The sequence below is a fragment of the Anopheles gambiae genome, chromosome 2 (genome assembly GCF_943734735.2).
Source record: "Anopheles gambiae chromosome 2, idAnoGambNW_F1_1, whole genome shotgun sequence".
Taxonomy (NCBI): domain Eukaryota; kingdom Metazoa; phylum Arthropoda; class Insecta; order Diptera; family Culicidae; genus Anopheles; species Anopheles gambiae.
Window position 1 is genome coordinate 19,932,563 of NC_064601.1, and position 14,910 is coordinate 19,947,472.

Here is a 14,910-nt window from a genome sequence, read left to right on the forward strand (position 1 = left end):
GCATTGGAAAAGGATCTGCAAAGCTCCGAGCATGTTTTTTTTTTTGGTACAGAAATTTTGAGCCTGCTGCCAACATACGCCTCTTAAGCTCCAAACAATGCCACCATAACCCATTAAACCCTTATCCCTGGAACAATGAACCCTTCTCACTTAGTTCGTTAAGCTACCCCAGGGGTACAATTTCTATAAAGAAGGGATATTTGAAAGAGCTATTAGTTAAAGAGGCCTGCCTAATGAACCAAGACGAAAGGTATGAAAAAATAATCTATTTTGCTGGTAAAAATTTGATGCTAGAAAACTACATCAGTACCACGATAAACATCATTACTGATGCAAATCGATGACGGAATTTTTTTTATTGTCAAACAAGCAACCAAATGTAAACAAACTTTTCCATGCGATCGCTACGCCACGCAAATACATCAATAGCGCACACATTACACTGCCCCGCACTCGTTCAGTATCGAGAGATGATGGACAAAAATTGGTCGTATCAAAACCAGGTTCCACCAGGCTTCGCAACAACAACAAACAAATGTTTCAGGAGGTAAAAAGCAAACAAAACACGGTGCATAATTTTGGCTTCTGAACAAACTTTATCCAAATCGGCGTTAAAACAGCCGGCAAGCAGGGTAACAAAAAACACTGCTCCCCGTGCCTGGTGGAAGCGTACAAAGTTTGGTCCGTTGCTGTTTGGTCTGTTTTGCTTAGCCCCACTTCCGGGAAAACCATGCACAAAATATTGAATCAACTTTTTCCGGTGAATAATCTATCGATCGATTCATTTCTTTTTTTCCGCTCGCCGCGGTGTGGTGTGGGGTGGGAGTTGGATCCGGATGGTGATTGAGATCGAGCAGGAGGTTAAGCAATTTTGTGTATGAGGTGGGATAGAGGGATCTAAGGTCGAAAAATGAACGCATGAACGCCCGGAAACCCGCCCTTTCCGAGCGCGCCCAGCCCTGTAAGCTCTTCATCCCCATGCGGTCAAGAAGTAGCATCATACGACCGAACTGACCCGGTCCCGGGCTGTAAATGGTTTGCTGCCAATTGAGGCAGAAAATTTCCCATTTAAACAACTCAACGTGTGTGGGATGCGTGTGCGAGACGGCCTGTGAATATCGGAGCGGGAGAACCGTTCGTCTCGGTGCGGTGCTGGGTCACAGCAGTGGATAATGGTTTCCTCGAACCGCACCGCGCCACGGTATCGCCCTTCTAGCACGCCCGCCTCGTCACGACTCGCTCCGAAAGCATCTCTTTGACCAGAATTGTTTACCTTCCTTGGGTGGGGTGTAAAAAATGCATACCGTTTTTATGTTTCTTTTTTTTTTGCTAATGGAATAGACGCTCGTGTTTGCTCTTGAAACGAAATGGATACGCTGCGTCGCAACTGGCAGCGCAACTGCCCGTGCTAGCAAATATGCCTCACATTTTCTTGCGAATTTTGGTGACATTCACTTCCTGCCTTTTTGTGTGTTGGTAACAGTTTTTAGGTCTTGTTTTTTTTTTGTATTCGTGACCGTCACCCACGAGCAATTGGTCTCCTTCGTGAGTCTCTTCAACCTCTATCGTGTTTGAGAGATGAAAAATATGATATCAGCATACCTTTAGTGCGCTGCTGGTGGAATGTTATAGCGTGGAAAGGTGAAGCAGAAGAACAGCGGTGACAGTAAGTTGTCCCTCTCGGGGAAATTGAATATTTTGCCGCAGCAAAAAGGAACGCACAACGGCGGACCGAGCTTGACGATTCCGCTGAACGAGGTGTGGTGAGTGTGTCGTTGACGGCATTCATCCAGTGCTTCGTGCTGCATCAAAGTGACAGGAGCAATATACGAGCAAGAAAATATTTTTCATCTATACACTACACAATGTGCTTTACTCTTTCCTTTGGATATCGTTCGTTCGAAAATAGTTACATTTCATATCTTCCCTGCACTGGAACGGAGATCGACTGCCAGGAAAATGAAGTTCAAGCTTTGCACATCGGCAGTGGCTTGATTACGCTCTGCAACCCTTTCTTTCGGTGAAACGGGCGCGGGATGAACCATTTGTTGGCCAAATAGGACACCCTTTACTAACGCCAACGTTTGCATTTGTAAGGCAAATTCACACAAGAAAGGGCCACAGTGCAATACCAATGCTCTACCCACTTTAGCAAATTGGAACCATTCCTTCTCAAAGCTGCAACGGAAAGGCGCAAAAGGTTCAAAGTTGCAGATCACAGGAAACTGGTTAGCTGCTTGCGGCTTGCCAGCAAACCCAATATCAATTGAAGCATACAGAGAATAACGAGGTTACTGTTGCACCACCTGTGAAGCAACCCTGGTACTGCCGAAATGGGGCAATAGTAAGATTTTTGCAGTAACCAAAGTACCTGCGCATCAAACGATTCTTGATCAAATGGTACCTTGTTGCATCCGCACCAGTCATGATGATTGCTGTGCCTGCTCGGGCAAGGATTGCACTTGGGCAATGGTAATCAATAAGATTATGTTAAACGAACAATGAATGTTGCAATTCATCCAGTTCATAGGGGTTTGCAAGCTTTATCATAATCAAGGCTTGATGAGAAAATTGGTTTATGCTGTACGATTAAACGTGTGCTGCATAATTTAATCAGCACTTCCGCTTCCGCACAAGCCGCACGAGCCCCACAACTCACACTGTAAATCTGACGTTTGTTGCAGGCATGCAGTTTGGAGGGTTTTTTTCCAACGAATAATATTTTTAGTTATAAGCCCACTTCTCCTCAAAGCTCTGTAGATAACTCAGCATGTTGTACGTTGGATGGGCGATGGGCTGAAAGGGGAAACCAAAAATTGAGGCTCATATCGTTATCCATCATAACCAACCAGCTGCAAAATGAGCTGCTCGGGCAAACGGGGGATGAAAATGAATTAAAAATTAGCACAAAACCAGTCTACCACACAACATCCGTTGAGTGCAGCGCAGCACTCTCCGTACCAAAAGAGTATTAAAAAATGGGAAAAGAGGATTTCAAACATTCTCCACACCATGATCTCCCTTGGAAGTGTGTGTGTTTCTGTTTTTTGTTTTGTTTCTTCAACCACGGAAACGGTTGTCAGATGTTCTTCCTTCGCTCTCTGACGGGGGGCGGTGGGCGATCATAAATGCATAGAAGACACTCCACCGATGATGGTGCAAACGCCCGACCCGGCACACACACGCTGCACAGCTGCACTGATGGTGCATTATTTAATATGCATCACATTAAAATTTGCCCATCCGCACCTTCCGCGCACTCGGGGCTGTAATCAAAATAATGCCTGTCGAAAGGAGGAAAAAAACAAATGCTCTCGCGATTCTCACATACCGTACCCAGGGTTAGTGCAGAGCGGGCAAAAACGGCAAAAAAAAAAGAAACAGCAGCTCCTGGAGCATTGTGCCCCACTCGCAAGCGGGACTGTCTGTGGCGGTGTACATGTTGTGCCTTAGGGCGAGTGGGCAGTACAGCAGCACAAGCACGTGCGATGCAAAGAGGTTGTGTTCATCCCTTTTGGCCTAACAATACTTGCCCCAAAATTTTGGTCGTGCGCTGATAGTGGGAGGTTGATGTCGTACTACTATTATAACCGGATCCAGTTGTGCCCGAGTATGCTGTGCAAGGTATGCTAGCATCACCAGTCGCGCACACTACATATCTTACGTTTCGTAGGAAACCGGCACGTTCAAGAGTGTGGCGTCCAGAACGCCCGATGCTGTTTCCGTGCTTGCGGGCACACGAGCGTGCTTCGCCTGTCCGACAGTGCACACAGAAGGTGCAGGTATTATTAAAACCACCCTCCCCAAGCATCATGTTCCACCGCCTCATCCAGGAGTGGTTTTTCTTTTTTGCCCGTATGTGTGTGTATACATTCACCCACGAGCGTCTCCGGCAACGAGCAGCAAACCTTTCAACCCCTCATAATGGTAAAGCACAGTCGCGTTTTTTGGGGCCTTTTTGGGCACGATTCACAATGGCACAAAAAACGGAGGTGGGGGTACGTTTTTGTGGAATCCATTCGACGTTGAGGGCAGCTGCATCTGCGTAATGTAGTTTGGGCTGAATATTGTTCGAAAATGTTGGTGTAGATAGGCTGGTATCGAGCGAGCAGAGCAATGAGTGCTGCATTGTGGCTAGTCCCCGTCCGGCCGATGGCACCCGTCCTCATTAGATGGCATCGTGGTGGGATGTAAAACCACGGCAATGTATGTTGGGAGTTGATTGTGTTTTGGAGAGGTGTTTTATTTTTATTAAATTATCTTTTCCCAATAGAGTGTTGGACTTTAGTTGGACTTTAGACCATTTGGTAAAGGTTTGATTTTGTAGCATTAAAGCAATGATTATCACGGTCTTGAGATTATCAAACACGGTTGCTGGTAATCATTTTGTGATTTTTTGAGTCACCCTACAATGTGGAATTGAATTGAATTTAACCAAGCACCAATAAACTGAAAAATGCGATCTTCCATAGGCCTACGAAAAGCTTATCATTAACTCGCAGTTTTCCAAAAAAGGATTATATTTTTCCTCTACTATATTTGGAAAGCATTTAATTCTCCTAATTTCACTCACCTTACAATGTTCCACGAACCACTCTGTCGCTCTTTATCATCCAACGTAGAGTGTGTAGAATTTTACAACGTGTGTGCTACATCCATCCCAGGCTACATCGTATTAACTATTTTAAAATCTTTCCAACCCTCCCAACCGAACCAAACGTTGGACGACGGAGACGAGCAAAGGTTTTGTTCGTGAGAAAATGGGTTTATGACATACTGGCACAAACACAGCCCACGAAGGCGTACGCTGGTTTCTTGTTAAAATAACAATACCTCTACATCCTTCCCGGGGAAGCTCGGATCCCTGCTGTATGCAAAACCACAGTCCGTTTACACAGTCAGTGCTGCGAATCGGTCACGAGAACGCTGGCTCCACTCGGGTGTGGTACGGTACGGTGTGTAGCATGTTTGCTTGTTCGGTAAGCTGGGGGGGCCTTTCCACTACTGAGAAAGTAAGCCGTAATGCTGTGTTATTAAATTCCTCTACGCACACTCGCAGGCTACAGCCTAGGGAAACCGGTGCAAAGGATACGTCCCCCCCGTCGTTCGTTACCCTTTTTAGCATTGCTGCAATAGAAACATATGCGCTGTTCCATCAACATCATCTACTACAGTACACGCTTTGTTCGGCACACTGCTGCACCAGCTCTGTAATAATATTTTCCCACCGTCGTAAAGCGGTGTCGTCTGCCGTCACCATCTGCTGCTGCTCCGAACACTTCGAAACCATGCACTCCCGGAGGCGTGATAAAGGCTCGAGAAAAAGCGAGAAAACAGTGCCACACCGAACACTGGGTGTCCATATTTGCTCAGCCAACCCAGCATTCTTCTTCATTTCGCAAACGGTGTCCCATGTATCGCGGATCGTTTTGGATGATTTCGTTTGCGAAAGCTTTAAGGAGTTGGTGCGGCGAAAGGAAACTGTCTCAACAGTGGCATGCATGGCTAGCAGAAAGCTAAACCCCCCCCCCCCCCCCCCCAAGCCGCACAACACACACTCATGCACGCTTGCTCAAGAGTGCTCCGTGTGGGGTATTGTTGCAACGTGCATGCATTACACACTGCAGTCAGCCGGCTTATAGCTACTGTACATCGCGCGTGCCACACGATCGTGCATACGGATGGTGAAGGATTGCAAAATTAAATGAATTGAAAAGAATACCTCACACTAACGTACGGGGTATGATAGCAACATTGTGCTAGAGAGAACGCCAGGAGAGCGCCATAGAATGCCCCAGAAGAGAAAGACGAATGCTCGCCGAGGGTGGAGCGATGTGTCTGTTTGTCTGACTGTAAGCCCTTGAAATTGCGGCACACATGCATGCAGCGGTCTTGACGGGAAGGAGGGTAATATCCTGTTTCCTATCGCTGCGCACTGTTCCCCCTGCATTGCATACGTTGAATATCAGAATGGTAAGGCGTTTTTAGCACAAGGCGGTTTTTAGCTCACTGCAGGGACCGCTCGCGCTCTTCACAAATCTTAACGTGTGCGGAAAAATAATACGATTCTTTTCTACGTGCAGCCCTTGGCGCAGAATGATGTGTACGAGGGGGCGTTACTGCGGTGCTTGATAAAATTTTATGCCTCTGCAGGGTAGCATTCCCGCAATGGATAAAAGGGGAAAACTCCAATAAAGATATGCAAGTTCGGTGAATGGTCGGAAAATGTGTTGTGATAACAGTCGCAACCATTCACGTTAAAGGTTAAACGAGGTTGGTGGATATGCTTGAAAGGCAATGTGGATGGGCTAGAAAAAGTTTCATATAATAAAATTTTAAGGGAAAATCAGTTCAACAAGCTAATCTAAAACATGCGACGTTTGCTTGGTTCTGCAAGAAGCGTGAGCTTTCTTTCCAAAGAATTTGACTGGCATTTGTGGCTTTGCCTCAATCGGCACTACTGACATAAAGATATAAAAAATCAAAGTAAAATCCCCGAAATCGATCTTTATCGCTAGCTGCAAATGCCGTATCTCGTCACTATTATCACAAGGACACAAACGCTTCGGTTAACACAACTGTGTGGTCCCAGTCCCACACGGCTGTGCTAACCCAGACTAAACCAAACCTCTGTGACTCTGTCCTTATTTTCTCTATCAAATTAAATCTTTCTCCGTACCAACAGCTCGATTACCTTTATTATGCGCTAACGTACAACTTCTCCATTTTATCTTTCCCATTGCAGGGCGAGCAGCACAAAACTAGCAGCACCACGTCGAAACGTTGCCTCGAGCGCAACAATTGCACCGACCGAACAGCGTTCGCCGCCGTGCTCTCCCGTGTGCCACGGCATGGAATAAGGAGCGGAGTCTCCACGCCATCGCAGGGCAACGAAGGTCCCGTTGCATCAACGCAGCACGCCTGCCTGCGAACGATGAGCACGGGAAACATGTTGCCAAGGGCTGTAGAGCAGCACTGGGAAGTAGAACAGCCGCGCCGACATTGGCTTCGTCAGCGACACTGTACGTCTGTGTAGGACGTGTCATTGTATAGTGTGTTTCTCCTCCGACCGGTAAAAAGGCTAGCATTTCTAAGAAGCTAGATGCGTTGTGACACCCCTTACCAACTCGCTCGGCAGCCAGACCGGACGACGAACCGGCACTGTCAACCAGTGCGAAAAAGCTGGTCCGACTCCGCACGACGATGCACGACTGAGGAGAGGCTGCAGCTGAATAAATAGAAGGCAAACACAATTTCAATGATAATCATCATCTGATAGCGGAAATAATCGCAACCAATTTCGACACCAGGCTGCAGCCACGGGAAAGCTTTGGTGCACGGCACCAACTTAAAGCACAACGATCCGACGCTTGTGCCCTTGCGCCGTCTTCTCGAGGGCTTTTTGGCGACTGTTCCATGTGTGTGTGTGCGAGACACGATAAAATAGATAGCACTTCAGTAGCAGTGCGTGTTTGTGTGTGCTAGTGTGTGTGTTTGTGTAGGGAAGTGTAAACAGTGTGAGTGTGCATCGAGAGCAACGGTGTCCAAAATGTGTTCCAATACGAACTGCACACGGACGAAAATGAGTGCGTGGCGCTCCACAGACGACACAGTGCCACTTAGCACCAAACCGATGCCGACCGGTCGAAGAAAACCGAGTTCCTGGAAGGTCGGCGTGCTGGTGACGCTGCTGCTGGCAATGCAGCTGCTCGTCAGCCCAGCGCACGGTACGGAAGAATCGGACTTTACGAAACAGTGCAGCAACTGCAAGTGCAGCTGGAAGAGCGGTCGCAAGAGTGCGGACTGTACGAACCAGCGGCTACCGGTCGTACCGCAGGAGCTGAGCAACGAGCTGCAGATCCTGGACCTGTCGCACAACCAGATCGACGAGCTGCCGGCGAAAACGTTCGAGGCCGCCCACCAGACGAACCTGCAGAAGCTGTACCTGCGCCACAACAGCATGAAGCGGGTCGATCGGGATGCGTTCCGCAACCTGACCATCCTGATCGAGCTCGACATGGCGAACAACAACCTGACCGCGCTCGAGGCGGGCGTCTTTGACGATCTCACCAAGATCCGGGTCATCATCCTGAACAACAACCAGATCGAGCGGATCGATAAGAACCTGTTCTACGGCCTGCAGTACCTGACGAAGGTGCACCTGCGCACCAACCGGCTGGTGCGGATCGCGCTGAACAGCTTCGTGAACGTGCCGAACCTGTCGCAGATCGAGCTCGACTATAATGAGCTCCAGGCACTGCGCAAGGAATCCTTCTCCGGCCTGGAGAAGCTGACCAGCCTGTCGCTCACGAACAACCCGTGGAACTGCAGCTGCACGCTACGCAGCTTCGCCGAGTACGTGCTGGCGAAGAACCTGTACACCTCGCCGACCGCCTGCAGTGTGCCGAAAGTGCTCGCCGGCCGCCAGTGGACCGAGATCGAGCTGGACGACTTTGCCTGCCCGCCCGCCATCGTCGAGAACCGGATGCAGTTCCCGGGGGCGGGCGAAAACGCTACCTTCATCTGTAAGGTAACCGGGCTGCCACTGCCGAAGATTGACTGGCTGTTCCAGAAGCGGTCCTTCTCGCGCCACGACCAGCGGCTGCGCGTAACCGAGGCCGTGCGGACGAGTCCGCGCGACCAGAGCGAGGTGCTCGTGTCCGAGCTGACCATCGTCGGCGTGCGGCCGTCCGATCGCGGCACGTACGTGTGCAAGGCGACCAACCGGGGCGGTATCGACGAGAGCGAGCAGTTCTTCGACCTGAAGGCGGACCCGCACCCGATCACGTCCGCGACCCGCTCGAAGGATATCCTGCAGATCGTGCTGATCGTCGTGGTGGTGGTGCTGCTCTTCGTCATCCTCAGCTGGGTGCTGGTGTACTGCATCTGCTGCCGGAAGCGGCGGTTCAAGAAAAACTCCGCAATGAGAGAGAACGGCCAGATGAACACGAAGATGATGGACAAGTCGCAGAACGAATCGATACTGGACGGTGGGTCCGTGATGGTCGACATGCAGAAGAGCCTGCTGACGGAGGTGAACCCGGTGGAGAAGCCGCCCCGCCGGGCCGACATTGATGCCGGCGAAAAGGGTCCGGGCAGCGGGGGCCAGAGCTCGGTCGGCGGTGACTACGACGAGAAGCACGAGGCCAAGCGAACGCTACTGGAAGAGACAGGTTTTGGTGAGTAGGGAGCGCGTGCTATGCGTGTTATGCTTGTACATTTATTCGTTTGTTTTGCTTCTTAAGGATTGTTTGATAGTTTAGTGATGACTTTTTTTATTTGCTGATTGCTTTACTTTTATGTTTTGTATTAATTTTGCTGTTCGAAACAGACAATTGGTAGCAGCAATGTGTTTATGAACAAACCAGAACCTTAACAGTCCGTATTGTCGAGGAGATTGCATACTTTACGGCGTTCTGTGTAAATCTGTGGATTTCATCGGTAAAAACACCTTAAAGTAGCAAAAACACACTAAATTATGACAACTTTATAGGAGTTGTTTTATTCGTATGCTTATCGGTAATGCTTATTGGAACTGTGTTTTATCATGCTTAGTATGACTTTGTTCTACATTGTCATGTTTTACTTTATTTGCTTTTGTGGATCTCTCTTTTTTTTCTATTTCGCTCAATTAATCTTTGCACATGCTTTACGTTGCAAGAGAGCGTAGCTTTGAACCTTTTTTTCTATTTGCCGCCCAATTTGGCTTAGCGTTCATTCGCCCCTTTGGAAGCAGACAAACTCCCATTTCATAAGATCTTTCTTCTTTCTCCATTTCTATCCCCCTCTAATCGATGCGTTCTTTTCTAGTCGCCCAGGATGAGGAAACAGCTTCGGTGGCGCTGTCGGACTCGAACCCGCGCTCCCGTGCCACCTTCGTAGATGACGGCTGCGGCACCAACCTGCCGCCGGACCTGCTGGCCTTCCCGGCCCGCTTCCCCCAGTCGCCCTCGATACAGAGCTCGATGTCGAACATCCACGACGGGCGCATCTACGGTAAATCGCCGCTGGCCAGCCCAATCTACCAGACCGGACCGGGCACCAGCCTGGGCGGCGGTGCGTCCGCCCAGATGCCGGCCGGGTTCCGCACGCTGCAGCATCCGAAGACGGGTCGCACGATAGCGATTGCGGCGGCCCGCTCGAACTCACCATTCACGCCGGCGCCCCTCATCTATCCGCCGCTCGCCCTCAAACACCAGGGGTACGTGACAATCCCGCGCAAACAGCGCACCCCCAGCTGGACACCGTCGATGAGCTCGGCGGTGACGGCCGAGCTGCTGCCGGCGGGCAGCGCCGGTCACAGTGGGGCCACCAGTCCCACCTCCCCCATCGACCTGTCGCTCGGCGAGCCGGTGTACGACAATCTCGGTCTGCGGACGACCGCGTCCGGCAACTCGACGCTCAAGCTGAACAAAACGGGCCTGCGGGGGACACCGCTCGGGTCGACGGCGGCCGGCACCGCGCTCACCTCGACACCGATGGCAAAGTACAGCATGAAGGATCGGCCGCTGCCGGCCACACCCGGCGGCCAGACGGCAACGCCCAACAGCTCGCTGCTGGGGCACGGTGGTGGCAACTACGAGGCTATACCGGAGGCACTGCCCTACGGTGCGGGACAATCAATGGTGGCCGGTGGGTTGAGCGGGTTCGATCTCGATCAGTCCTCCATCTACGGTCCGGTGGTGGGGACGACCACGAACCGTAGCAAAGTTCCGCCCAGGCCACCGCCCAAGCCGAAGAAGAAGGTAGTCCTCCCGGCAGCGGGTGGCATCGTGACGACCGGGGACGATCAGAGCTCGGCACCGAGCGGCCAGATGGCGACTGCTGGTGGTGACAGTAGCGGCATCAACACCAGCACTACCAACACCAGCACCAGCCCGCTGGTAGCCGAAGACTGCGACGACGGTACCGAGGTCTAGTGGGAGCGGCAATCGCTCACCTTCCGCCACGGGACCAACAGACGCGTGCGCACACGGCACTTTTCGTAGGCCCTCCTGTTAGTATGGTAGTGCGTGAGTATGAGACCATAATTTAATTCTAGCCCTTAGTATGTTCCACCACTCGACTGGGTGTGTGCGCAAGCGACAATGACGTCGGCATACTAGCAAACCCTTAACGATCGAATCGAGCGTAGGTCGAATGCACACGGACACGATGGTCGAGTGGACCCGGATATATGACGATTATAGGGGTGAAACGCACAGTAAAAACAAAGTAGTTTAGTAAAGAAGTAAGGCGTAAGCGACGAACCGATCCTCTAAAGCAGCAATGAAATTTGAAAGTTTGCGAAGATCACGAGCAGAAACGAACTTGTAACGGAAATAGCTTTAGCGAGCCATAAACGGTAACGGTGTAGATTTATGGCGAGCTCGTGTTAAGTAAGAGATAGCTAATTTTCGAAAGAACGAAAATCTAAGGTGATTAAACCACAAGCATATACGTGCATACACAAGCAGATGTCGCGAGGGGAAACGAAATTATTGCCGAACGACTCGGACTCGTTTAAGGGATAATATTATTTTTCTTACATTTTTTACATTCGCAATTACGTAGCATTACATCCACTCTCATAGTGTATTTAATTTTTAACGAAAACAATAGTGTAAGTCAAGTGTAACCGTCACGAAGGAGGATCATCGCTTTCGCGATCGTGCACACCTGTGGGTGTGTTGTATTTGGTAGGATTTTTTTCTCCGAACCCAACTAGAGTGTAAACTCGGAGTGTGCGTTCCGAGGACACACATACCGATCACGCTTTACCCACGATACCCACAGTGAACATGTTCGTTAGCTTTAGGTTAAGAGCGTTAGATCGTTGGGTACGAACGAACGTTATGATGAGGATTTCATTGCCGACAAAGCATTTGGAGAGGAGGCTGTTAGAGGCTGTTGTAGTCATGTGCAGTGCAGGACGACGGTGGCAATAGACAGAGATGATACCGAGCGAGCAGCAACACAGCTATAGACAGTGAGCGTGAGTGTCATATTTTCTTTGTGAGAAAACTTTTTTGCTACCCTCCTTTGTGAAAGCTTCCTCAAGGGCTTCGTAGAGGACTTTGGTTTGCAAAAAATTTAAATAGAAACAAATGCTCATAATCCAACCGGATGATGATAATTTACCATAACATGTGCGCTGTCCTGTTTGCAATTTTTCTTTCTCCATGAAAGGGGCTTCCGCAACACTGCACCGAGCAATGTCCGGAATATCCTTGTTAACTCGTTTCACAACTCGCACCGCTTTACCCCACCGGTATCCAAAACGGCATGTCACCGTAGCTCCGGGGTCACGTGTCGGTGGATAATTATTACAAATGAGCTGGAAAGGAACGACTCATGTTTCACAGTGTCGTTACTTTCATAAACACTGTGTACGCTCCGGTTTCCGGTTGTTGTTTATTATTCTAACAGCTGCTAACAGCGCCACTAACGAACCATCGTTTTGTGCGCTGCATCGTCCCTGACCGCCTCTCGGCAGGAATGGAATGGTGGCAAAAAAAAAAAAAACGATACAGACAACAGTAAAACACGAGAACGAGAACCAATTTCGCTTAACCGGCACAGCACGGTCGAGCTTAATCCGGGCACTGAGTACCGCCTGTCGAACCCCGGGTGAGATGAAAGCAGCTTTTCCTCTTGATTTTAATTACGTGATTACTCGTTGCACTTGAGAAATAGCAACTTTTTTTTGTATTACTATTATTCGCCACTTCGTTTATTCTATCCCGTTTTTGTCTCCACACGTTTACCAGTCCGTCCGTCCCGCGGTACAGGGAAGCGTCACGTGGTGTGATAATGTTTTAAATAAATCTTTCTATTACCATCCGCTACCGTTCTGCTCATACCGGTTTGGGTTTTGCGAGCGAGCTGAAGTCGCAAAGAATGAAGAAAAACTGATTAAAAAAAAACGAAACCATTTTGTATGGTTTCGTTCTCGTTTCCCCGCTTGTGTCCTTTTTTGCTGTACGTTTCACCCTCTTTCACAACTCTTTTTCACGCTCTCCTTGCTCTGGTTATGTTTCTACTGCTGCTGCTGCTACTGTTCAAGAGCTCGTCCTTTGCAGGGTGAAGAATAGAACCACGACACGACGCGGATCCTTACCGTTTTAATTTCCGAAACGAAACACACTAAATAACAGTGCCAATTGACTGAACAAAAATCCGAAGGTGTGGATGAGATGAAGGAGATAGAGAGAGAGAGAGAGAGAGAGAGAGAGAGAGAGAGAGAGAGAGAAGGCGAGAAGAGGAAAAGGAGAAACGAACAAGCAGTTGCGTTAGGGAAACCTCTTCATTATCGAAAGAGAATAATTGCAACAGCTACTACAAAAAAGATGAAAACACAGGAAAATAGGAAAAAAGTAAACAGGCACTAAAGTTAGGGCGAATTTAATTAGGTGCGGCAACAATTCGCGGCAACATAGGAAGAGAGAGAGAGAGAGAGGGAAAAAGCTCGCGAGCTTTTCTGTTTTGTTTATTGTGTCGTGTCGAATAGGTATGAACGAAGGCGACGTTTCCGAGGTCGAAAATGTGATGTAATATTGATGTTGACGCTAAGGAGAAAGCGTAAGTGGACGGATGTTGTTGTAGTAGCGTTTTGTTTGTTTATCGATCGCAATAGTCTGACGATCATTCGAGAAGGAAACACGATTGAATGCTAAATATAGTTTATTATAAAAAAAAAACGATCGTAAACCCATCTGAAGGATGAGCGTGGGACGAATACAATGGATGGATTGAACGAACAGTAGCCTGGTGGATCGTTTAGATAGAGCTGTACGATAAGTGACTTAATTGTAATCGAACCGTGTTTAAACGCTTTATCTCTTCTATGTTTTACAGCACACTCCAACACTCGTTATATTACGCAGCGCCTTACCCACCACAAGTGGGGAGTGCGTTTGTTGCATCCAATCGATTTTGTGTTTAGTATAAAGTGATTGTAATTTTCTTGCCCTTTTTCTTTATTTTTGCTAAACATCGATTGTATCATCATCATCAGTCACGTGCCTTTGATCCATTTACTGTACACACTTACACACTCTCATTACATCCCTTGAGAAAACAGGTGGATATGATTTGTAGATACGTTTTGGGATAGTTTTTAATTTTTTTCTATTTTAAGAACCTTATTTAACACCCAACAAGTTTATTAAAGCATCGAATAGTTTCACCTACATTCACGTCAACACGTGATGCGTCTTAATTTCATTTAGTAAGCTTCCAGACAAGCATCGGCGTGCGCGTGCGTGCGTGCGTGTGTAGCCAGCGTTAGAGTAAGTGTAGCGCCGTATCATCAATAAAGCGCCGTATGCAGCGGGCGATAATTGAATATAAATCCTTCCGCTTTATTTCATTATGTGTTTATTATTTTATTTTTCATTTTGCCATGCTTTATCACAAGTCCCTTTTTTTGTTTGAGAAACCATTACTTCGAGCCCGGTGGGTATGTATTTCAAAGGTATTAAAATAACTATTGCAGAGAAGGTTTATTTTTATTGGATTTTGTTTGTTTCATGTTCATCCCGTTTCCAATTGATTCATCGTTTTTTTGCTATTGGTTTACGTTTTCCGCGCTCTATTGTGTAGCAATCGGGGTAGTTTTATGATTGAATTAAGTTTTCACTTTTCCACAGGTGCGAGGTAAACACCGGTAGAGTGTTGTACAAATTGAATTGGATATATATTTTTAGAAACGCTAACGATCACCACCACCTGGCATAGAATACATTAAACAATGTGTAGGCAATTTGCCTACTTTTGCCTTTGTTTTGAACACTACGCCATTTTTGTTGCTATTTTCATTCCAAAATGGATGAAAATCAAAAATATTATATTTTCTAAATCATTCCTCCATTCGTTCGTAATGGTGACTGTACTATTTCTACCAACGTAACGTTGTCTACATATAACTTC

General features: G+C 48.1%; 1 protein-coding gene across 16 annotated transcripts in view; it reads left to right on the forward strand.

The window, feature by feature from the left end:
• LOC1273631 (uncharacterized) overlaps window positions 1-14,332 on the forward strand; it is a 135,717-nt gene extending 121,385 nt beyond the window's left edge. For all 16 annotated transcript variants that reach the window (XM_061649188.1, XM_061649185.1, XM_061649198.1 and 13 more), the window contains 2 exons: window positions 6,746-9,179; window positions 9,811-14,332. In XM_061649188.1, coding sequence (XP_061505172.1) covers window positions 7,550-9,179; window positions 9,811-10,919 — 2,739 coding nt within the window. In that variant the 5' untranslated portion in view covers window positions 6,746-7,549 and the 3' untranslated portion in view covers window positions 10,920-14,332. The remainder of the gene's footprint in view (window positions 1-6,745; window positions 9,180-9,810) is intronic.
• The last annotated feature ends 578 nt before the right edge of the window (window positions 14,333-14,910 follow it).